Source organism: Sceloporus occidentalis, unplaced genomic scaffold, assembly GCF_023333645.1.
Source record: "Sceloporus occidentalis isolate IW3139 unplaced genomic scaffold, rSceOcc1.0.p SCAF_1, whole genome shotgun sequence".
NCBI lineage: Eukaryota > Metazoa > Chordata > Lepidosauria > Squamata > Phrynosomatidae > Sceloporus > Sceloporus occidentalis.
In genome coordinates, this window is record NW_028316981.1 from 19,660,556 (window position 1) to 19,685,948 (window position 25,393).

At 43.1% G+C, this 25,393-nt stretch overlaps 2 protein-coding genes across 4 annotated transcripts in view; both read right to left on the reverse strand.

Annotated features, from left to right (window-relative positions):
* Positions 1-6,848: 6,848 nt before the first annotated feature.
* On the reverse strand, positions 6,849-13,295 carry TCF19 (transcription factor 19). The gene is made up of 4 exons (XM_089490230.1): positions 13,244-13,295; positions 11,371-12,295; positions 9,641-10,283; positions 6,849-8,229 (listed from the first exon to the last, which is right to left on the reverse strand). Exons 2-4 carry the CDS (start codon positions 11,642-11,644, stop codon positions 7,992-7,994), a joined length of 1,155 nt encoding a protein of 384 aa, XP_089346356.1. The 5' UTR covers positions 11,645-12,295; positions 13,244-13,295; the 3' UTR covers positions 6,849-7,991.
* A 2,511-nt stretch (positions 13,296-15,806) lies between these two features.
* Positions 15,807-25,393, reverse strand: part of CCHCR1 (coiled-coil alpha-helical rod protein 1) — a 28,491-nt gene continuing 18,904 nt past the window's right edge. For all 3 annotated transcript variants that reach the window (XM_089515005.1, XM_089515024.1, XM_089515014.1), the window contains exons 12-18: positions 24,250-24,328; positions 23,739-23,869; positions 22,573-22,782; positions 18,088-18,189; positions 16,479-16,630; positions 16,279-16,390; positions 15,807-16,008 (exon numbers count right to left, since the gene is read on the reverse strand). In XM_089515005.1, the coding sequence (XP_089371131.1) occupies positions 15,908-16,008; positions 16,279-16,390; positions 16,479-16,630; positions 18,088-18,189; positions 22,573-22,782; positions 23,739-23,869; positions 24,250-24,328 (887 nt within the window). In that variant the 3' untranslated portion in view covers positions 15,807-15,907. The remainder of the gene's footprint in view (positions 16,009-16,278; positions 16,391-16,478; positions 16,631-18,087; positions 18,190-22,572; positions 22,783-23,738; positions 23,870-24,249; positions 24,329-25,393) is intronic.

Sequence of the window (25,393 nt, forward strand, 5' to 3'; positions counted from 1 at the left end):
TTCATGAAGTTGCAGCCATTTTAAAAATATCTATCAGCTTTTAATTTTCTTAGAGCCCTTGGCATGTGTGGTCCACCCTTACATTAACATTTATATAAATTAAGGAAAAATGAATCCAAATATGGCCCTTCTCTACCGTGGTCTTTACCCTCCTCTCAAAAAATGAAAGAATCTATCGTTTTAAAGAGGGGGGATATAATGTGCCTTAGATTCAGCCAACCTTCCCGTCAGGCACTCTCCAGATGTGTTGGACTACAATTCCCTTGCTAACTTGGTGGTGATGGGAGTTGTAATCAAACACACCTGGCAGGTATCAGGTTGTAGGAGGCTGTTATGCACTCAAAAGTAACACTCACTGAAATCAGTAGGGCTCAGAAACGCTTTGCAGTCCTTAGCAGATGCAAAATGTATGCAGATACACAAAACCAGACTGCTTTGAGTTTGTAGCTCAATGGTTCCAAACCTTTGGTCCTCTGTGTTTTGGACTTCAGCTCCCAGAGGCCTCAGCTAACTTGGCCAACAGTTAGGAATTATGGGAGCTAAAGTCCAAACCATCTGGAAGATCAAAGGTTGGGAACCAATTGCTTCAAACTGCTTCTCTGTGAAACAAAAATTATCAGCCCATATAAACTTAAGCTAGAGCTTCCCTCCCGCCTGCCTGCCTGATATTCCACATTATGCAGGCAGAGCATCACATTCTGTCTGTGCAGCTTTGGTGGGTAATCACCTCTGCCTCTTCTGTTGAAGGAAGCTTCTAAGTGCCAGATTGTGCCTCAATGGCCATTTAGTGGGAGAAGTGTGCAGGGTTTATGTGTGTGGATCTGACCAGTGTTTGGATGCAATTCTGAAGGTGGGAGGGGAAAAACTGTGTGCAGTGGTGGTGGGGTGTGTGTGGATATCATGTAAGGAAGTACTGAATGCCTCCTTGTGCAGCTAACATAAAAGCACCTGTGCTGCCTAACCCCAGAGTGCGCAAGTGTGTGCTACCAACAAGATCTGTGTGTAGAGAAACCTATTCAGGAAATATACAGAAGTGTTCCAGGGTTAGATTTGAGAACGTGTGAACTAAAGTAATAGTAGGACTTCACCCATTTTTCATTTGTTATCTTGCCTTTAAGGTTTGTCTATCTCACTCATCCGTGAGGTTTTAAAAGCAGTGACTGGCGGAATATTGTGTCTCTGAAAAGTAACACCTCCAGAATTTTAAAAACTTTTAAACCTTGACTGTTCCTCAGAATAGCTTTTATTCCAGATCAGGGATGGGGCATCTCTGGTCATCCAGAAGATGTTGGCTTCATATTTCTAGACATCAGACCCAGCTAGCTTGGCCAGTGGTCAGGGATAACAGGGGTTCTGGTCCAACATTGTGGAGATCCACAGGTTTTGCTACCCCTGTTGTATATGCTGACTTTCTCTCTTGAACCACACAGAAAAAGATATACAAAGTCAGTTTTAAAATCCAGTGTGTGTTGTTTGTGGAGAGATGGAACCAGGATTATGGGTTTGTGTTGTCTCCTCTCCCCGTGTCTTGAAAATTCAAAATTTGGGGCTGTAACATATCTGTAGCCCCTCCTAAATTGTGTGATGCAAGATATTTATATAGCACCTTCCCCCATGGGTTTAGCATGATACTTGAACTTGCCCTTTCCCTTGCTGTGTTGAAACGACCCTTTTAAGAAAAAACAAAATAAAACTGAAAAGGAGCAATTTAAGATCTTCTCCTTCTTTCCTTCCTTCCTTCCCTCCTTTCCTTTTTTTTTCTTTGCCCTTTTCTGTTAACTATTTGCTTTGGTGTGGGAGAAGAATTGTGTGGGTTTTTTTAGTTTTTGAACGATAGCCACTTGATATCTGTACTTATGTTTTATAATGTGCTCCTGGCACTCATAATTTTTTGCATGACATGTTTTAATCAGAGACCCTTAATAAAGATTGCTAAGTATGCTGTGTGTATCTGTGTCTTTTGTTTGTTTGTTTGGGCAGGAAACCAGGAAAGGACATACACTGGAATTAGTGGTTCACAAGAGCTTAGCTATCTGTGTATCCCATGGCTCCTGTTGTTTTCAGCATCTGCATCTCTGAACTTCTATCATGATAGCTGACATGTATGTAACTGCCCTTTGCTTTCTCCTCCCCAGTTACTTTGCTGGCATGCAGGGCCTGCTAACCAAGAGTGGGTAAGGGGGAGATGTTTGCCAATGCTACCGAACAACCAAGACTTTGGAAAAAAAAATACCCTTTTAGTAGCCATGCTAGTTGGGCAATTGTGAGTGTGCTATAGTCCAAAAAGTTAATTTTTCAAAGTTCCATAGTTGCCACTTTCTAAAGAAAGGTAAAAACAGTCTTGCTTAGGGGGAAAGACTTATTATAGGGAGTAGAGAAGTAAGCATTGGTCACTTTGGGTGATGTGTTTCCATCATTTGGCACTGGCTGTAGAAGAAGCCCATTGGCTTGCATGTTCCCATTCTCCACATTGTTAACACATCTGATGATCAGCTACCTGTGTCTATTAAAAGCTCGCCAAATTTTGAAGAACTCGTCCATCTGATGTGAGCATTATTTCACCCACAGAAGAATTCTGTGTGCTGTGCTGCTTTATATTTATAGAGATAATAGGATACTTGTTGCCTTTGCCTGGGAGATGAGTGGCAATAAAAGCAGTTTTACACAACATATGAACAGAAAACTGTTCATAGCTGTTTGAATGACAATCTTGTCATTTATTCATTTTATTTATAGGGTTTCTATCCTGCCTTTCTCCCAAAATGGCATTCAAAGTGGCTTGTGTAAGGTGTACCCCCACCCAGAGGTTTTGGGACTACAACCCTCATGCCCAGACAACTTGGACAGTAATCATGGAAGATGTGGTCTAAAACATCTGGAACATACCATGCTATCCCCTTCTGACTTAGTGAATGTTATATTCCATGCTATATTACTCTTGCCAAGAAATAACTCTTAAAGATTTTGAACAGGGTTGGTGAAGCTGTTGCCCTGTGGATGATATTGGGCAGGAACTCCCATCAGCCCGAACACCATCTAAGGGACATGTGAATCATTCTCACCAAGTTTTGGGGCTTTCCTGGCCCATTTTAGGTGGTTCTTGTGTGCCTTCAAGTCATTTCCGACTTACGGCAGCCCTAAGGTCAACCTATCACAGGGTTTTCTTGGCAAGTTTCTTCAGAGGGAGTTTGCTTTTACCACCCTCTGAAGCTGAGAGTGTGACTTGATCAGGGTCACCCAGGGGTGTTTTTTTGTTTTTGTTAGCCACCCTCAAGTTGATCCAGACTCATGGCAACCCCATGGATGAGACATCTCCAAGACTCCCTATTTTCCACTGCTCTGTTTAGGTCTGTAAATTCATGCCCATGAGATCCTTGAGTCCATCCATCTAACATGTGGTCTTCCTCTCTTCCTACTGCCTTCACTAATATTGTCTTTTCTAATGAATCTTGCCTTCTTATGATGTGACCAAAGTAAGACAACCTCAACTTTATCATCTTGGCTTCCAGGGAGATTTCAGGTTTGATTTGTCCTAGGACCCATTTGTTTGTCTTTTTGGTTGTGCACAGGATCCTCAGCACTCTTCTCCAGCACCAAATCTCAAATGAGTTGATTTTCCTCCCGTCCGCTTTCTTCAGTGTCCAACTCTCACATTCATACATGGTAATAGGGAATACAATGGCTTGTACAATTCTAACATTCATGCTCAATTGTACGTCTTTACATTTTAGGATTTTTTCTATTTTCTTCATAGCTGTCCTCATTCCTAGTTTTATTTCTTGACTACAGTTCCTATTCTGATCAATGTTTGACCCAAGGTACAAGAACGCTTCAATTTCCTTATTGTCTAGGTTACATCTGTGGTCATGATTTTTGTTTTCTTTATGTTGAGCAATAAGCCTGCCTTTGCACTTTCTTCTTTGATCTTTCTTAGTTGTTCCAGGTTTGTGATATTTTCTGCTAGTACAGTGGACCTTTGTTATACGCTGGGGTTTGGTTCCAAGTCCCCCCCCCCCCCGATAACAAAATCCATGGATGCTCAAGTCCCATTAAATATAATGACATAGCAAAATGTTGTCCTTTATAAAAAATGGAAAATCAAGGTTTGATATTTGAAATTTATACTTTTTTAAACATTTTCAAACGGTGGATGCTTGAATCCATGTATAAGAAATCCGTGTATAAGAAGGGCTGACTAGTATGGTGTCATCTGCATATCTCAGATAATTGATACTCCTGTTTTCACTCCTCCTTCTTCTGTGTCCAGGCAGGCACAGGCACATCTTTGTGTATTTTCTAGATACAAGTTGAACAGATGGGGTGAAAGGATGCAGTCTTGCCTGACCACTAGCTCCCACAAAATTCTCTGTGCAATGAACAAGAAGATCAGAACTGGCAGGCAAACTGTCAAATATCAAAAAATTGTCTCTGTATACCGATGGTTCTTATGGTGGACTGGGATTTTTCAGATCACAACAGAAAATAATTATTAAAAAGAAAGGCTTTGGATTCTTGACCATCTTGAAATTCAGATGTGGCAATGAATGTATTTCCAGAAGCTCTTATCATTGCCTACACTTGTTAAGGCTAATGGGAATCACACTGCAACATCTGGAGGGATACACATCACCCACCTCTGATTTAACAGCTCAGATCCCAAACATTATTGGAGCGGCCCATGAGGAAAATACAGGTGTAGCTTTTTTTGTGATTCAGCACTTTTCAAAGGCAGCAAAGGTAATACTAGTCTCCTAGCAATAGAGGGCACAAAAGCAGGTAAACACTCCTTTGTGCTACTAAGATGAATCCCTAAAGGATGAAGAGAGAAAAATGGGATGAAGCAGGAGATCTCTGCCCATCAAATTGCATTAGTTTACCATGGCCTATAATGCAAGGCTGTTGTTACTCAACGGGGGTGGAATAACTGTTAAGCCACATGAGGCAGTATTTCTTTTTAATATAGTTCTTGAAAAAGGTATGCTTTGCCCTACCCTTATAGTTTCCCATACTAACATGCAAGGACTTCCAAGAGTTGGACTTGGCTTTTGATTAAACAGTTTTCTAGGTAAGTGGTACTTAAATTTTACTCCTCCAGATGGATCTGTAGTTCAACTTCCAATAGACCCGAACACTAGAGGTAAGCCAGGGATTCTGGGAGTTGAAATCCAAAGCTTCAAGACCAAAGGTTGAGAACCACTGCACTAGAGAAGGTCCCTGTATGTAAAGCAGGGACAGGCAACTCTGGCCCTGCATGCTTTTGGATCACAACTCCCATAATCCCTAACCACTGGTTATGCTATTACAGTAGGTTGATGGGGAATGTAAGCTACCAACAGCTGGAAGGTCTTAAAGGAATGGCTCTAAACATCGGGAGGACTTCAGTTCAACTGCTGTGTTTTCCCATTCTGCCCCAATCCACTTCATACCATGTGTAGATGTGAGGCTTCACCATTTTCAGCATTTGCTTCTCTTCAGCTTGTTGTGCTGTTATTTTTTTAAAAGGGAAACACACGTACACAACCTCTTGTCTGCATGCTCATCTAATTATACAAGTACAGTGATCCCTCCACATTAGCTGGGGTTAGGGGTGAAGGCCCTCTGTGAATGTAGAAAAATTGCACATTAAAAAACCCCCCACATCTTTTTACCTGAGAGAACACCTCCAGTACAACTCTGCCAGAAGCTAACCATAGAGTTGTGCTGGAAAACCTAGAAATTCCTAGAGAAAACACTTCTCTATACATTTGTAGATCCTCCAGCATGATTCTACGATCAGCCTCTCGCAGATGTTGCCATAGAGTTGCACTGAAGGACCTGGAGATTCCTAGAGAGAACATATTAATCAAAACTGCAAATAATTAAATGTGCAAAAGTCAAAGCCAAAAATGTGGAGGGCCAACTGTACCTCTGTATCTGTTTCTGTCAGACAAATTGCCAGCCTGGAAAAGTTCCCAGTCTCTCTGCTAGATACTGGAATATGACTAGTATTCGCTAATGAATAAATTAAAGCCACAAATATGCTTTGCCTTCAGTCGTGAAACTTTTAAGGGGACACCATCCACACCTCACAGCATACTAGAGTGAGGACACACTTGCCTATTCCTTGGGAGTAGGGCTATGGGCCACCTTGATGTATGGCAGGGTGCAGCTCACCTTTTAAAGTTCTAACTGCACCTTCCCACCCCCGAACCAGAAAGGCACACGGGGTGCTGGAAAGGATGGGGGCCGCCTGCAGCTCACACTATCCACTCCTTGTGCATTAGATTTGGTCTCTACTGGCAGATCAGAAAGCCTTGCTTTGCTTTAAATGTCACTGATTTTGCCCTCACTGTCAAACATGTTTCCCTCTATAACTGGGTATGCATACATCACAAATGAAAATACTTCTGGCATCTGAGCACTAAAAACAACAACCTCAATCCATATGTTAGCCTTTAAGGGTGTATCCACACTGCACTGTTATAGTACTTTCTCCATGGCTATATCCCATAGAATCCTGGGTTCTATAGTTTGGTGAAGTACTTAGAATTCTCTGCTAGATAGCTCTAGGGCTGTAGTACAAGGGAGTCTATGTACCTCCTCAAACAACAAACTCCAGAATTCTATAGGACGGAGTCACGGCAATTAATGCGGAGTCAAACTGCAATTACTGTACAGTATGGATACCTTCCGAGATGCTAGAAGATGGTTGCTTGGGCTGCATAAGATTAATGGCCTCATTAATGGAATGGAAAGTTGCTGCAACTGTTTGTTTCTGTTCCATTTATTTATGCAAGCCGACATGGAGAGGCATTATTTCATCCCATTATTAAAGCAATAGAAATGAAAGCAAGTGTTGGGATAAAAAGGGAGTGAAAAGTTCTTATATTATTCTCAATAATATCACATACACGCACTTTAGATGCGAAGAGGGTAGAGACATGAACACTAATTGTGGCTGAATCTTCATCCCAGTTAAAGCTGCCTTCCTGGAATTTTGTGGCCAAAGATTCCCACTTATTTCTTCATCTTTACTATTCATTGTTCCATATTAAAGAGGACTCAATGATTTTCATCATGTGTAACAGCACCCTTTTCTTTTGATGACTGTCCCACTGTCTTGTCACTTCATATGAACCCAATAGAGTGTTAAGTTCAGAGAGTATTATGGAGTTACAACAGGTAAACTGCATCCTCACAAATTCATTTCAGGAGCATGAGGCTGTGAGGCATTTCTCTAAGCTGGACTGATCAAGCAAAAGCAGAAAGACTGTTAGTGGGCTGGTTTCCCAGGCAATCGAGCTATTATTCTTGTGTGACAAGCCCAAAGCAATCATTTACACAAACTACTTTGGTCAGAAAGCATGCATGCTTGCATCAATTCAAGTTAATGCATTCATGTTTTCATATAGGGCTCCTCAGTCAGCTTGTGTGCAGACAGGCCTGTTCTACATTGCAAAACCTGTAGTTTTCAGCCCTGAAAAACACACTGGTGGTGTGCACACTCGTATCGTTTGTCCCTCAGCACTACCTTTATGCTTATGTTGGCTTCTTCCTAATGACTTCCATGAAACTAGGAGTCAGTCTGATACATAGGTGGGCATTCCAGAGTCTCCTTGTATGTCTCCAACAATGAAAAGATCTTCAAGACAGATGGAGCTGACACATGGAGAGTGTGACCAGCTTTACACAAGAAAGAAAACCAAAAGGAAAGGCAGTATTTGGCTTACTGCTGGGTAAGCCTTCCCACAGTTCCCCCTGAGACACTCCCATATTCTCAAACAGGCTTTTAAAAAAAATCCAATCCCTTGTTACACTGCCACTCATCCCTATCTTTTTCTTCTGTCTTGTCCCTGAAAGTAAAGAATCTCTGTGCAAATTTTAACTCATCCTTGTGCATCCACACCTTGCACTTTAAAATGTTCACCTGCATGCCTCCACATGTGCACTTTCCATTTGGGTTGTGGAAGTTACTCCTCATCTAAGGGGAGCCCACTCTGTCATGCCAGCTTCTATGATGAGCGGCAGGTAGAGCAGCGAAAATCTTCCTCTTTGACAGCATTATAGCTGCAGCCCACACAGGCGACGTGGAACCAGGCATCACAGCCATCACACTGGACCCAGGCCACCATCTCATCCTGGGGAAGGTGGCACTGGGGTGCTGCACAGGGCTCCGATGAAGAGAGAGTCTGGGAGAAAACTTGGCATGTTCCTCCCAGAGGATTCTTCCGGGGTCGACCGCGCCGTTTCCTGCAAGGGCACAGAAAGGGATACAGGTAAATAAAGTCAATGTGTTCCTGCACATTACTTCTTAGCCTCCTACACCACAAAACAGAAGAGCAATTCAACATGTTCCAGCAAGCTATTGTATAAAACTAATAATATGCCCAAGTTCAATGAAACAACTAGCTCAGGTAAGCATTTTCAACCTTCTGGAGTTCACTCAAAGGCTTCTTCCAAAATGGGTCCAGCCTCCACCTTTCTTAAGATGCCCATTTTGGTAGCCAAACCAACAGATTTATGCTGTTTAAAGAAACTGGTGGTAGCTGGTGAAGCAGCCTTGCTTGCTCCCTCCTTTTCTCTTTCTTTTGCTGTCCACACATGCTCAGTAATGGATTCTGGAGGTAGCTGATATTTATCTTGCCTGTTGCAGGCAGATACACACACCTACACCTAGGCTAGAATGGAATCCTGCTTTTTCCCAGCTCAAACCTAAGTACATTTGTTTAATGTACTGTTTACCACAGAATGGCTGCTGCAACCCCACACTAAAAGTCTGTGTCTCTCCAGCCCTGCTTCACTATCCTCCCAATTTTGATACTGCAATAAAGTTTCCAGTAAAACAGAAGATGGGGAGCAAAAGCAGGATTGGGGTGCAAAAAGAAAAGAGCTTCTTTATCAAATTTTGTTAACTGAGGTATACCTGTACATACTAACTTGTATTTCCTAGCATGCCCTTTCTGTGGCTATATTTACTTCAAGTTGTGTTTATATTTCAGGCTAGAAAGACAAATATTCACTGTTTAGAAGACTTTATTACTTTAGCAATGAATAATGTGAATTTTGCAGATGTCACCTCCAAGAAAATGTGTTTTTGGAAGTATAGGGCCTGAGCAGAAAGGCCAAAATAAAGCTGCTTCGGGTCACTTTGGAGGTATGCTGTTTAAATGATGTATGGTGCCAGAACAGGGGAAGAAGGCTTACTAGCTGTGTTGAACAAAGAAGATTCTGACTACTAGAAGCTCCATCCATATCTAGTTTGATTTGACTGTAAAAACCTGTGTTTCATGACGTTAAAACATGGGCCCATTTAACCCAAGTACTCTTGGAAGCAACCACCCTTCATGAAGGTCAGAAGATCCCTAGGTCAGAAGATCCCTAGCTATTCCTTTTAACCAGGGACAACGAGAATTAAACACTGTACCTCTGAGCTAAGCCCTCCATTTACTTTAGCATAGAAAGTGATCACAGAATATGTTCCCCTCACCCTTATGAGAACTGGAGACTTAAAAAATTTAAAGGTGTAAGACAATCCCTGAGCTGACTTATACTTTAAATTGGGGGGTGGGGGAATTAAAACACTCCAAGAACTTGAACACTGTGATGATACTCTCTGATATGAGGTTATGTTAAACATACTGCAGACAAAGATGGGACTCACACACTGGGTACAATGTGTAGTTTTGACCGTAGATCCTCCTGCAGGTTCTTGCTTCCCTCTGACACTCCTCTGGGCTGGAGCCGCAAGGGGCTGTTGTGGCAGTGGGTGTAACTTCTCCCCAATCGCTGCTCCTTATCTAACAGTGGCTGTTCCTCTTCTAGCCGTGTGATTTCATCCTCCAGCTCAGGTAGCACCGTGTGAGCTGACTTTCGGCGATTCCGAGATGGTTTTGGCTGGGCAGGGGGTTCTGTGCGCCGCCCCTTGTCCACAGAGAAGGTGAATGGCTGAGGCTTTAGTTTACTGAGACTGCCGATGGAGCTGAGGATAAGGGTGGCTTTGGAGCGGCAAGAAAGGGAGGTAGGCGAGTGACGGGAAAGTGGACGGATGCGGTGGTTGCCGGAGGGCAGCACTGGCCGGAAGCCACTGGAGGAAGCCCAGGGGGCTTTGGGCTCTGTAATAGCAGCAAAGTCTTGGGGTCGGACATGGACCTTTTGGAAAAGGAAGTAGAACTCGGAGTTGCTGTGAGGGGGTGGCAGGGCACAGCCTTCAGGCACTGGATTGGGGTGGCCAAAGGTCAGAAGATCCCCATCATTCAAGTCCACCCGCTGGCTGTGGGGTATTCGCATGGCATTGACATAAGTACCTGAAGGAAAAAATTGAATAAGAAAACAACACACTTTAGACTGGGATGGATACTGTGGTTTCCAGGATGTTGTTGGACTTGAATTTCCATCAGCCCCAGCCAGCAGAGCCAGTGATGTCTACCTCTGCTTTAGCAAAATGCTCTTCATTAAAATAGGTCTGTGTGAAAAGAGTGTTATCCTTAGTTGTTGGAAAACAGACACACACATACACACACTTGGGTTAAGAGATGAGACATGTGAACAGCAAGGCCAAAAATTCACCTAAGCTTTTCACAGGCTAAATCTCTAGCATTTCATAGCCATCTGGCTCCACTGTTTAACACTTTTTCCTCCTATATAATTTTCTGTGCCAACAGAAGATGACACTTCATAAATTAGTTGAAGTGAACTTTGTCTTAAAAGGCTCATATGGTGCTTTAATACAACTCCTCCTGGGAACTGCAGTCTATTTGTTCAGATTCTTCCTTTCTGAAAGCAGAAATGGATAACGGGAGAAGAAAGTGCAAGTCAACATTCCTGTTTGCTAATATTTATATATGCACTGTCCCATTGTGCTGGGAATACTGCAGTTCAAGCAAAGCTCTCTGCATTGGGGAAAACATCATGAGGTTTCATCTATGCACTAGTTGACACACCATGGAGCAATGTGCAGAATCAAGGCAGGCTATCAAACATCTCAGAAAAAAGACAGGGAGAAAGGAGGAGACAGAGAAATTAGAAAGAATGTAAAAGGGAGAAACTAGATCTCTAAATTCTCATCTAAAATTTGTAACAACTTCAAGTATTTCAGAAAACTGAGTTTCTATTTTAGAAGCAAAATTGAAAATTCCACATTTTGCAAAATGCTTGGAACTGCTTCCACAAATATTAGCGATACTAGTATTAGCAATAACTTTTCACCTTTTAATTTCTGACTGATTTCTCCTAACAGATGTGAAGCCTTTTCCACCCTTTCACTACACACCATGCAACCCCAGTCCTGCAAACGTTCAACATCCACAGGCTTAGGAGCCTTCACTGCCTTTGAAATTGGTGGACAAGAATTCACTCCCATCCTTTCAGGGCAGAAGATTTCCAAAGACTCACCATGAGTGCTGTAGTCTACCATGCTAACCCGCCACTCTCCAGCGGTGCTATCAGCATCCCTCTCGGCATGGATCTCCGCATGGATCCGCGAGATCAAGGTTGGATTTTGCTCTGACACCAGAACGACGTCGCAGACTTCAGCTCGGCGACCCAATCGATAGGTGCAACTGGGCCTGGAAGGTCGGAAGGTATAGAGATCCCGGTTGGGCGCATCCCCTGGAGAAGCTGGGCCCATCCGGAGTAACTGGAAACAGGGTAGTGCCTCTGAAAGCATGGCTGGCTTTCTCTCTCTTCTGGTTAACAAATGGGGAATAGCTGCCAGAGCTCCTTACTTCACTCAGGAGGAACGTCTGGATACAGGTTTAACAGATTGAAACAAGACTTCAATGGCAGTGATGGATATTCAGATAACCAGAGGACAGGCAAGTTTCACTATCTGTGCAGCAAGCCTCCTGATCCAGCTGTGATGACAGAACTTTTTTTAAAGGGGCATAACATTTATAGAAAATATAGCAGCATCGGGTGCAAATTGGAATTGCTCCGAGAAAAGATTGCTTAACCAGTTGTCCAAGAACACACACTGTACAATAATGGGTGAGAAATTGGGGTGGGATCCTTTCATCAACACAAGCCATTCACAGTAAATTAACTGCTATCCTGATTAGCCTTATTGCACAAAGAAACAAACCCTCCTTCTCACTCCCCTGCAACCCCTTTCTTCCTCTGAAAATCTAGGATGTCCTTCCTTAATCTCCTGGACTACCACAACTGCAGCTTCAGACGTCCTTCAAGTGCAATTCGCTCAGGAGCTCCTTCAAGCTGTTCCTCTGCAAGTTGCCTGGAGACCCAAGCTTGGCCAGTGCCTTCCGGGGCTCTCAAAGCCTCTTCCTTTCGTGCAAGGATGGATGACGACTCTGGAGAGCCTCTGCTAAGTAAAAGAGCAAGAGTCACCTTGGTCCCCTCATTGCAGTTCTTGCGTACCAACAGCCATGCAGCATGTATACACAGATTTTACACACTCACACATTATATATTATACCCAGAGAGATATAGTATATATTATACATAAGCTCAATTACAGTATTCTCTCTAGGAATCTCTAGGTCTTTCACCGCGACTTTTAGTTAAAGTTGACCATAAAGATGTATTGGAGGACCTAGATATTCCTAGAGAGAACATATTAATCAAATCTGTGAATAATCAAATCCACAAATATGGAGGAATGAGTGTATTATACACTCACACTCAAATAAATATTGTGTGTATATATCAAACTCATGTATATATATAGGCCCTCCATTTGTGCAAAAGATCCGTTCTGGACCCCCCTGCAAAAATGGAGGCTTGCGCATGTTCAAGCCTCATAGGCTTGACTAGGGCGTGCCCCTGGGTGTGCACACCATTGGAATTAATGGAGGTCGCCCCTCTGCACATAATCGGGGCTGCGGATATGAGATCCGTGAGTTAGGAGGGGCGACTGTATATTATATATGCATATATAGTATATCTTATATATATATATATATATATACACACACACACACATATATATACACACACAGTATATTATACATGCATATACTCTTCTACATATATATATACACATACACATATGCATATATATATATATGTAAACACACACATATAGTATATATTATACAGAGAGCAATATACAGAGAGCAATATACTGTAGTATATATAATACACACACACATATAGTACATATTATACAGAAAGACAATACAGTATATATTATACACACACACCTATGTAAACATATACATATAATATATATTATACAGAAAGAGAAATATGGTATATATTATACACACAGTCATATCTATATATAACATATATATAATATTATACACACCTGCAGCCCAGGCCCGGGAAATAGTGCGACCCCAGGGCTACAGCAGCAGCAGAGCCTTTGGGCAGAGGAACAGCAGATCCAGCCTGGAGAGCAGCTGGAGGACGGAGGCCGAGAGGGAGAATGACTGCGAAAGGGAGCCTCCGCCTGGAGTCTAGCTCTGCAGCAGCCAGCCCCTGCTGCCCGGGCTCTGAGCGGCGCGCGCTGCCCCGCGATTGGCCCAGACGCGGCACGAGAAGACAAGGGCGGGGCCGAGCTCCGTGTTCTTATTGGCCTCTCGGAGACAGAACCTCACCTCTCATTGGCTGGGACTCGGAAAGGGGGCGGGCGGCGGGCGAGGAGCGCGCGAGGAGAGAGAGTGGCGCGTCCCGCCGGAGGAAGGAGATTGGAAATGGGGGGGGGGGGGGGGGAAGCAGCCGCGCATGCTCAGAACAGGAGAGGGAGACCGAAAGAGGAAGGCATGCGCAGTTGGTTCCCCCAGTTGCAGCGCCCCCTGCCGGCAGCTCCTTACATTCCAAATCCCTGGTTCTTAATCTGTTTAGCTTTGTTTTTGTTGTATATTAGTTTTAGATTTATTTTAATCGTGTAATGTTGTTGTTATTTTAGATTGTGCGCCACTCGGCAGGTCTTTATTCTTCTTCTTATTTCATTTCACTCTTGCTATGTAAAGCGCAGTGCAAACTTTACAGTGCTCTATAAATAAATCACAGGATCATAGAACCCTAGAATTGGAAGGGACCCAAGGGCCCTGATCCAGTCCCACCCATTCTGCCATGCAGGAACTCTCAGTCAAAGCATCCCCATTGACAGATGGCCATCCAGCCTCTGCTTAAAGACCTCCAAAGGAGACTCCACTACACTCCGAGGAAAGAGTGTGTTCCACTGTCGGACAGCCCTTGCTCTCAGGAGGTTCCTCCCGAGTCCTGATGTTGAGCTGGAATCTCTTTTCCTGCAGTTTGCATCCATTGCTCCTGGTCCTCTTCTCTGGAGCAGCAGAAAACAAGCTTGCTCCCTCCTCAATATGACATCCCTTCAGGATTATCATATCACCTCTTAACCTTCTTTTCTCCAGGCTAAACATCCCCAGCTCCCTAAGGCGTTCCTCACAGGGCAAGGTTTCCAGACCCTTCACCATTTTGGTCCCCCTCCTTTGGACACATGGCTCCAGTTTCTCAATGTCCTTTTTGAATTGTGGCGCCCAGAACTGAACACAATATTCCAGGTGGGGCCTGACCAGAGCAGAATAGAGTGGCACTATTACTTCTCTTGATCTACTATACTTCTAGCGATGCAGCCTAAAATCACAGCACCATGGGCTTGCTCAGTTTTGTTCTCTCTGCAGCGTAGGAGGGAAGCCTGGGCTCACTGGGCATCATCTGGGCCCAAAATGCAACGAAAGCTCCCTCTAGAAGCAGAAGTGGCACTTGGTAGTTTTTTGTGGGGTTTTCAGGCTATGTGGCCATGTTCTAGAAGAGTTTTTTTCCTGATGTTTCGCCAGCATCTCTGGATGGCATCCACGTTTCGCCAGCATCTATGGCCTGGTGAAACATCACAAAGAAACTCTTCTAGAGCATGGCCACACAACCCGAAAAACCCACAAAAACTATGGATGCTGGCCATGAAAGCCTTTGACTTCACAGAAGTGGCAATTGTTTCGCCCTCCAGATGTTGACTGCAGCCGCAGCCAGCGGGGAGGGATTCTGAGTTGCAGTCCAACCCCTAGAGGACTGTGTGATCCCAACTATTTTAAATCTAAGGTCAAAGCATTGTTGTTGTTAACTGCCCTTCAGTCGTCCCCAATTCATGGCGATCCTGTGGGTGAGACATTCCCAAGTCCCACTATGCTCCACTGCTCCACTTAAGTCTTGTAGATTCATGCCCTGATCTCTCTTATGAGTCTAGCAGAGCACAACTCTTTCAAAACAAATAGTATATGCTGCCTTGATTACTGAATACCAGTTGTCTTGTACCAATAATAGCTTCCACCTTCTCCTCCTCCTCTCCAGTTTCTATTGACATGTTGCCTAGTACAAAACCATACGAAATATGCATTATGTGCAGCAGAGCCATGCTCATGAGCACTAGCACTTTTTGACTGAGAGGGACAATAACTTCAGCTGCCAGCTCTCCTCCCCCTCTTATTCCCTCCAAAATTAGGTACAAATCCCTGCTTCCTATGTAGAGGGAATGGATGAAATTTCCCATTTGCTGGAACTAGTTTGTTTATATGCATCAGCAAACTACTTGCTTTTTCCGACTCTTCTTGGTCACATAGCCTATGGTGGCTGTCATGGTGACCCACTGCTCTTCAGCATTTACCACTATACCATGGATTCTGCCAAATCAGTTCTGCAGACACAAATCTTTCAGTCATCCTGTGATAAGGACAGTACATTAGATGCACTGTTAACATATCTGGGGTTATAGGCAGGCTATACTACAGTATCATTTGACTTGAATGTCAGAGGACTGTCAATTAAAGGTTTTTGAAAAACAAAACAAAAGACAGACCAGAGAAGGAAACTCAGGTATTCAAAAACCAGGACACTTCAAATTTATGCCCAGGGTGACTACTTAAAATAATTTTTATTTACAAATATCAATCTAACCATTTTCATTCCCACATTCAAGCAATCTGCAAGTACATTATTTTCTTCAAAACCACTCCTATGTGTCAGCACTGGTGCTTCCTTCTTTGTCTACCTCCTCTTCACTTAAGATAGCAGCACCCAGAACCTGCAGATCATCCAGCACAGCAAACAGGGACTCTGTGAAAAACATGGGGAGAGAAACCTGTGAAGACTTGGAACAAGCAATAGCAGAGGAAGATCCCAATAATGGCTCCCTCAGACCAGAGTCTGTTGAGGCAGGGAGAAGAGCAAACCAAGGATCAGGAAAAGAGAAATCCAAGGTAGAAGGCAGTAAGAATGATGGAAAAGGAAGAGAAATGGTGCACATGTAGACAGTAAAGGGAAAGAATCCAAACTTGTTTCTTGAAGCATCAGCAGCAAAGGAATTTGTGGGAAAGGTTTTTTTACCTTTAGATGGAGGCTTAGGCCCTGTCCTCCCAGTTGATTCTTCTGGGCCCCGAATTGCTAACCGTCGATTTTGCCTGTGCTGAGCCAACAGCCCCTCCTGTTTCAAGGTGGCCTGGACAAAAAAAAAGAGAGAGAGACAGACTTTGGTGCATACAGCAGTCCTCACTGGGGAAGCTACACCTTTTATTCTGTGAACATACCATCAGCAGGTTCTTGTCCCTCTCAAGCTCCTGCATGCGCTTTTCAAGCCGTGCTATTTCCTGTTGTGTAGCAGATTCTTGCAGCTTGGCCAGCTCCTCGCTGCGAGCCTTGTCTCTCACTGCCTGTCGCTCAGCCTGGCGTAAGGCAACCACTGTAGAAGTGAGAAAGAATTGAGGAGGAGTGAGAAAGAACTCCAACAAAATGGATAACCTGAATTAAAAGCAAGTAGCACAAGACTCCAGCTGCAGTGGCAGGCCATGAAGTGATCTTTTCCAGCCCTGCTGCTTTTTCAAATGAAAAGAACAAGGGGACCAAACTCAAAGTTTTCTGTCTGAAAGTATTTATTTTGCCACTGAACTGTGGCCCTTGGTGCTGACTAGAGATGTGAAGGCCTGGGGGAAAAAAAACCCAGTATTTGGAGGGAAAGCCCTACATGGCTTGGGCCTGTGTTACTTGAGGGAACGCCTCTCCCCATACAATCCGCCCCGCACTCTCAGAACTACCGGGAAATGCTTACTTGAATATCCTTAAGACGAGACTGGCATCAACTCGCCATAAAGCATTTTCATCTGTAGCTCCCATATATTGGAACAACCTTCCAGATGAGATAAGGCTTAGTTCCTCTCTAGATGCCTTCAAGAAAGCCTTAAAGACTCATATTTTTCAGTCAGCATATCCTCCTGACCCCCATTAGAAATTATTGCCTGTTGAAAGATGTTTTTTATGACTGACATATGTTATTAATGTTCTTACATGTGATTTTAAGGCTGTTTCTTAATTATATGTATTTATGGTTTTCATGTACTTTGCATTTGATGCATTATATATTTGTATTGTATAAATTGTACCTAATGGTGTTGTGAACCGCCTTGATCATTGCGGAAAGGCGGTATACAAATAAAGTTTTTATTTTTTTATTATTTTATATTTCCTGAAGCAAACTGAAAAAATGGAGAATGAAATATTTTATTTTAAAATAAATGAATATAATGTTTAAGACAAGATATTTACTCTCTGGCTGCATTTTCTCTGTTTTACTAATACTGATGGATTTCCTTTGTTTATCTTTTTTGAGGGGGGGCAGATTGCCTGTTCTAACTGTCAAAGCAAATAATGTTCCTTTTAGTTCAGGCATTCCTTACAATTCAGGAGCCTGTAGCTCTATTTGTAACAAAAAATAAATCAATAAATTTAAAAGTAAGTTTAACTTGGAATTAGATTCTGAATCAACTGTATTTTTAATAGATCAAACATAAACATTTTTTACCAAAGCAGTTTATTAGAACATTTTATACCAAAGCAGTCTCATTACCACCGAAGTCTTTAAGAAGGCACTTAAGACCGATCTCTTCCGGCGGAGTGAGGCAAAGGGCCAAACTGTTGTCAGTTATCTTATATAATGTTTTTACCCAAGGAGAAGTATAGTTTGCAAAGGTTAGTGGGGGGATTACAACTCCCAAGCTCATCCTGCCAGCACAGGCACTAGCTATGGTAGTGGGGAACCTCTAGAAGTTGTAGTACAAAATAGTATTTTTGTCAAGCTTTAGGGAGATCCTTTGGATTTTATTGTCATAAGTGCCAAAATTTCAAAGATATTATTCCACACACCTGCCTTGGTATGCTCCCTCCGTGCTTCGTTGAGACATTTTTCCATTTCTGAAAGATCTTTGCGCAGCTGCGTTTCAACTTCAGTCACCTTTTCCTGCAGGGCTGCAAAGAAAAAGTATTCCTCATCAGTGTAGGCAAGTTCTTTATAGCACTAAAAAAGTGATCCACACACCATATCCGGATGTTTGTGACTTCTCTTACAGCCCACCAGCTCTGACTCTCTCTTTCTAGATAGTAAGTGAAATTCTAGTGGTTTTTGATCTTGAAGGAAGTGTCATGTCTACATTCAACCAATCACTACCAATTAGTCCTGCACAAGCTGTGAATGGTCAAGCCAAATGCAGCCCATCTGTCAAACCTGCAACCTGTCCTCTTGATCCAATTCCTACTCCTCTTCTAATCTCTACAGCTCCCTTTCTGCCCTCGCTTCTCCATATCTTCAGTCTCTCTCTCTCTCTACAGGCTCCTTCCCGTCGGACTTCAAACATGCTCTCATTTCCCCAATTCTGAAAAAACCTTCTCTTGACCCCTCCTCTTTGTCTCTTCCCGATTTCTCTTCTCCCCTTTCTTTCTAAAGTTTTGGAACGGGTTGTTTATTCGCGCTGTCTTGAGTTTCTTGAAACCAACTCCATCCTTGATCCCTTTCAGTCTGGTTTCCGCCCAAGGCATTCCACAGACAGCTCTCACTAAGATCTCGAATGACCTTTTACAGGCCAAGGCTAATGGTCTTTACTCTGTTCTCATCCTTCTCGATTTGTCTGCAGCCTTTGACACCGTTGATCACTTTCTCCTCTCTGACCTTGGATTCTCAGACTCTGTTCTTGACTGGTTTAGATCTTACTTGTCTGGCAGATCTTTTGCAGTAGTTGCAGGGGGTCAGACTTCTTCTCCTGTTCCCTTATCTGTTGGAGTTCCCCAGGGCTCTGTTCTGGGTCCCCTTCTGTTTTCTCTCTACACACTGTCCTTAGGAAAACTCATTAGCTCTTTTGGTTTTTCCTACCACCTCTATGCCGATGACACCCAGCTGTATCTTTCCACCCCTGACCTTTCTCCAATGCTTCAACAGCAAATCTCGTCCTGCCTCACAGCTGTCTTGCAGTGGATGCGCCATCGGCGTTTGAAGCTCAACATGTCTAAGACGGAGCTTCTTGTCTTTCCCCCTAAGCCCACCCTTCAACACTCTTTTTCTGTCTCTGTGGACAACATTTCTATTCAACCAGTCCAGCAAGCCCGCAGTCTTGGTTTTATCTTTGATTCTTCTCTGTCGTGTATCCCTCAGATCCAGACCACAGCCAAGGCTTGTAGATTCTTTTTATACAATATTGCCAAAATCCAACCATATCTCTCTGCCTCTACTACCAAGATCCTGGTCCATGCCATAGTGGTCTCATGACTTGATTACTGTAACGTCCTCCTGGCTGGGCTTCCTCTTTCTCACCTCCGTCCTTTAATCTCTGTCCAGCATTCAGCTGCACGCATTATCACTTCCACCCACCGCTCTGACCACATCTCTCCTGTGTTGGCATCCCTTCACTGGCTCCCCCTCCCTTTCCGCATTCAGTATAAGCTCCTGCTGTCGATATTTAAAGCCCTCCATGGACTGGCCCCTCTTTACTTATCAGACCTTCTTTCTCCTCACCTTCCCACCAGGGCCCTCCGTTCCGGTAGCCAAGGTCTGCTGTCCCAGCCCAGGATTTCCTCTGCCCCATCCCGGATTCGCCCCTTTTCACTTGCTGCCCCTCACTCCTGGAACCTTCTTCCCCCACAAGCAAGAGCCATCACTTCTTTAACTAGCTTCAAAACGGAGTTGAAAACCATCCTGTTCAGAGAAGCCTTCCCAGGCATTGCATAATTGTCGCTTACCATCTGATGTTCTTTTAGTGCCTGTTTATCAAACCATTTCCTGTATTGCTATGTATTGTATTTGTATTATCCTACTTGAGAGTATATATTTTCCCTGGATGAAGATTAACCTTCCATTTTGAAGCCAAGCCCTCCCTCAGTCCATCTGCCTTGGTCCAGGCCTCGGAGGTAGAGAGGAACTGCTGGACCTCTTACCCTTTCCCTCCACCACTCCCTTCTCCTTTTGTGTCATGTCTTTTTAGATTGTAAGCCCGAGGGCAGGGAACCGTCTAAAAAGATTGCATGTACAGCGCCGTGAAAATTTACAGCGCTTCATAAATAAAGGTTAATAATAATAATAATAATATACTATCTTTATCAATAACAACAATATGGCATTACTGGCAGAGATGGCAGGACTCTACATGTAATAAGTTGATGTTTTTCTACAGTACAACAGAAGCCTCATAACTCAACAAGATGGTGACTCTGATGTACTTAGTTTGCTGGTGACCAATCTTTTTCTTACATTATTTTATTAATATATTTACATCCCACTAAGTCCTAGAATCTCAGGTCAACATAGAAATAAAGTCAATGTAAGCAGCTTAAAGCAATTTAACATTTAAAACAATAAAAACAAACAAAACAAACAAAAAGCATATTATCAATTTAACAAGTTAAAAGATGTTTAAAAAGTTTACATGTACACATGCATTCTGGAAATCAATTTGGCTTTAAGGCTTTAATAAAAAGCCATGTTTTCACTTGGCACAAGAACTAAGCCAGCAGGACTCCAAGGGGAATATATTCCAAAAAGGGTGCCAAGCTGAAAAGCCTCTTTTCTACATCCTTCACAGTGTACCGGCCCCCACTGGCATGACACATATGAACTCTCCTCCCCACAGACCTTAATGTTTGGGGAGTTGTATATAGGGTAGGGAAGGAATGGGTATTCAACTATTTCCCAAATGTGGTTGAAATTTGGTGCTCCTGACCAGTCGTGAAAAACTGGCAGGAGTTAAAACAGCACTAGGGAAGAGCTCACAACTTGTGGGGACTTTTTTAGGTCCTCAGTGCAGCAAAACAGCACAACTTTGGCCCATTAGAGACCGCCTGAAAGTGGCGGTCTGCCGGTGCCTCCGCTTGCTCCGCGAGGGAACTGCAGCTTCTGTACCGCGTGGCTCCCTCGTGGAGCAAAAAGAAGCCGCAAAAAGCGGCTTTTTTGCGCCGCCAAAATGACGCGGCATGGCGCCAATGGCGCACTCGCCACGCCATTTTTGAGGCGCAATGTGTGACGCTAAGCGTCCGTGACGTCAAAATGGCGGCGCCCATCTGTATAGGGCGCCACCATTTTGTACGCGCTCCGCGCATACTAGGGTTAAGGATGTTCAAAAGGGATGCCCCTTTCTAACCCTAGTACACGCAGAGCGTGTACTTTATGCCCGTGCGGAACAGGCCTTTGTTAACTTTATGCAGCCTTAAAAGCTGCACAATTGGAATAAAGCGCAACTTTCCAAGACAAAGTTGCCAATACTCAGAGCACTACACCATGCTGGTAACCCTCAACCAACCCACCTATTTCTACCACCTCAGATCTGGTCCTCCTTCAGGCACATTGGCATCTGCCTGTTATCACCAATCTATCACACTAGGGGTCAGTGTAAGGAAGGCATTTGGGGGCAAATTCTGAATTTTGGGGAAAAGAATGCATTTACCAGGGAGCTTCTAAAAGTGGTGGAAATGCCCTCCATTTAGGGCACTGTGATCCAAAAACAAATAAAACAGAATTGGGGGGGGGGGGGCTTTTCTTTTTTACTCCCAGGCCATCCCTGTTAGAGAAACCAACTGTTAGAAAAGTAACTGACACAGGAGATTATCCTATGTCTCTTTTCACTTGATCCAGCCACAGACTGGGCACAGGCTTAAACGGATCCTCTGTGCCCAACTTGGCTGCATCATGTACCCGATCTGGAATTTTGGAAAACTTTTGGAATTTTGGAAACAATACTTTCCTATAATTTTAAAAGTACACCAGGAGTTTAGATCAGGTACTCAATGTGGGCACAGGGGTGTGCGATAAGATCTGTTTAAGCCTGTGCCCAGCCCTTGCCTGGATCATGCGAAAAGAGGCGTGTAATAATCTCCGTAGACATAGGCAGGAATGAAACTGGAAGTAGATTGTTCCTCCATTAGGGAGTGCACTTCAAGTCTAATTTACTTATTTCTGCCAGTCAGAGCAATTAATCAAAGCTATCTCCCCCATTGCAATAGAAGTCAGTGACACAAAAACTTTGCCACTCTAATTAACACCTGCCTCCTATTTAAGAAGATATATATTGCTACATGTGTGCAGCAACTGTGCTCTATATGTCGAATTGAGATTTTCCCCCCTGGTGGTCATATAGCAGAAAGAAAAAACCCAGGACCAAGGTTTAAAAAGAGGGACAAGAAATGTTGAGCCCTTCAAGTGTTTTGACATACATCTTCCAGTCAGTGTGGCTGACAATATGGGAATGTAGAAAATGAAGTATAAAACACTGAAACGACCAAAGATTCCCTACCCGATTTAAGAGCATTTCCTGCTCAGATCCCAAGATTAATTCCTCCTGTCCCAGAAAAACTGAGAAGGTTCTAGCATACCTCTCTCATATTCTTCTCTCATTTGTCCTAGCTCATGTTTCAAATTCTCTGCAGTTTCCTCACTCTTCTGCAGCTCTTGGCACACCTTGTCCAGCTGCCTCTCTGTGTCTTCCTGCTGTTGCCGCAGGCCCTTCTCCACCACTTCCTTTGCCTCCAGTGCCTCCTGCAGACTCCATGACTTCTCCCTCATTTCTTGGAGGTCAGACTCAACTGTGGAAGGGAGGAGAAACAGTCAAGAGATGAGACAACACATAGCAAAACCACTATCTGCTAGAGATGGGAAAACTGTCAATTGGGACAGTCAACTGGATGCCCAGAATCATTTGTCCTGTCTCATCAGATGTACTTTCCATGAACATTTCTTCAAATATGTGTATTTTTCATATGTGATTTTTCAAATGTATGCTTTTTTAATCCAATTTCCTAAAATGTACATATTTCCCTCCATGCGATAAAGGCACTCTAATTCTACCCACATTTTCCCCAGTGTGCATATTTTACTAGTATATGCCTTTGTTTGTGATTTGCAACTGATGGATTTGAACATTTTGAAAAGTACATATTTCAAAATGTACCTGTATTCATGCTTTGGCTACAGGAATGTAAATTTTTGTATGAAAAAAATTCTCTCCTAATCAGTTTCCTAGAGGCTTGGGGAAAGCTAGGTATTTCCACACTGAATTTCTGTGTGGTTCTAGGGAGAGACCAGGGCCTTGCTCTACATTCAAGCCATGCTACATTGTACAGACTTCTCCACAAAAAACAAAATCCCCTTGTACATTTAAAAAAAACCTAGCAGATCATGAAGAAGAGAAGGTTGTTCAGTATCTGCCAAAACTGAAGGGATTTACATCACAGCCTTCTATTAATCTTTCTCAACAAGGAACCTAGCACTGCAGTTGCAAGCTGGCACTGCAGTTGCAATGATGGAATACCATCAGTTCTTTCTTACTGAGTAAGCAAAAGCCAGACAAGTAATCACTGACCCAGAGGCTAAAAGAAGAACAGGATAAAAATCACTATCTTCGACTTACTATCTTTCTATGTGCAGAAAGTCCTATTTTGTATGGAGAATAATTCACACTAGCACCCACCTGCAGTCTGAATAGGGATAGTTCAGGAATAGTTATGTCACTTGAATGGGAACTAGAGGTAAAGATGGTCACCTTTTTCTCTTGCTTCAGCAACCTTCCGCTCTATGAGTTGAGCCCCACGTTTAAGCTCCATTGAAAGTTGGTCTCGTTCTTCATGGAGCATCTGTAATTCAGCTTTCAGGTCTTCATATGATGGCTGGATCCTGGGAAAGAAGCAGGTGAGAAGTACAGAAGTAATTATGTAATGTCTTTGTTTTCCAAATGTGCCTCTGCAGCATGCCTTACTTACTTACTTTTTTTTTTTTTTGATGGATGAGGCAAAGAAGAATACATATAACAAATGCACAAGGTCTAAAATACTTTCCCAAGAAATCAGGGGCATCTATTTGAACGGATTGCTCTTCCAAGATATAAACCACCAAACACTTGAGAAAACAGAAACAACTAGCAACCTCTTGACCATCCTGCCTTTCAACCCACTCTAGATGTTCTGGACTACAGTTCCCATCAGCCCTAGCCAGAACAGACAGTGAGGAAAGATGGAAGGTCACAGTTCCTACTCCCGCATTAGTTTTGAACTTACATCTCCTGGGTTAATTTCATGATAGAAGCTTTCTCCTCTTGCTGAAGTTTGGCTAGTGCTATTTTCTGACAAACCAACCCTGGAAAAGAAGATGGTTGTTATCTACTAAAGAGAATCATAAGTCTCATTTCTAAAAAGGCAAGAAGAGTCAACAAGTCAAGAAGAAAATTATTTTAGGAACTAGTTGCTTATGCACAGATTCCCCCAGCTGGAAAATGATCAAGAAGACGTGTGTACGTACACGCACGCACTCTCTCTCTCTCACACACACACACACACAATAGTGGAAGAAACATGTTGTCTGAAGTAATTCCAGATGTCTGGAATTTCCCCATAGGGAAAGGCTTTTTTAACTGTTGTGTGCCTTCAAGTTGTTTCCAACTTATAGCGACTATAAGGCAAACATATCATGGGGTTTTCTTGGCAAGATTTGTCATTGCCTTCCCCTGAGGCTGAGAGCATGGGACTTGCCCAAGGTCACCCAATTGGTTTACATGGCTGAGCCAGGATTCAAACCCTGCTCTCCACAGTCATAGTCCAACACTCAAACCATTTCACCACACTGGCTCTCTAATATGGAAAAGCTGCAGAATGTAAAACTTCACATAAAACAGAATGCAAAACTTAAGTAAAATCCCCCAAATCTTAAAATTTCATTAAAAAACACCACCACACCAAGTTTCTTGTCCTTAACATAGAAATACCTGGAAATATAAAAGCTATTTTAACTTTTGAGGAGGTTGGAACACAACATAGAAATAGCCCCAATAGATGTTCCAATGAGAACAAAGGTGCATTGAGACTTTTTTTTTACTGCTATGGATGAAGGATATCCTTGGATACAATATCCTCTACTTCAGGAAAAGTATACTTTTTACCCTGCTGAGTCATTATTAACCCTTTTCATTGTTTCCTATTTTTGAATTTCTAGCATATCAGCTGAACTCTGTATGAATGAAACTTTTATCAAGCCTGTTTTAACTATTAATGCCCTTTCCTGATTAAGAAACTGTGGCCACTGTAGTTTTCTGAAGGGAGTAAGAACTGTAATAGAGATTGCTAAGGAAGAATTCACAGCACTAATTTTACCACAGTTTTTGCTATGTTTCAATTCTTTTATTTTAAGTTGCCTTGAGAACATTTG

Coding starts and splice junctions, on each gene's coding strand:
- TCF19 (XM_089490230.1), bottom strand. CDS start 11,644: ATGCTTTCAGAGGCACTACCCTGTTTCCAGTTACTCCGGATGGGCCCA. Junction 10,284..11,370: donor GGTAGACTACAGCACTCATG/GTGAGTCTTTGG, acceptor TTTTTCCTTCAG/GTACTTATGTCAATGCCATG. Junction 8,230..9,640: donor CTACACATTGTACCCAGTGT/GTGAGTCCCATC, acceptor GTGCCCTTGCAG/GAAACGGCGCGGTCGACCCC.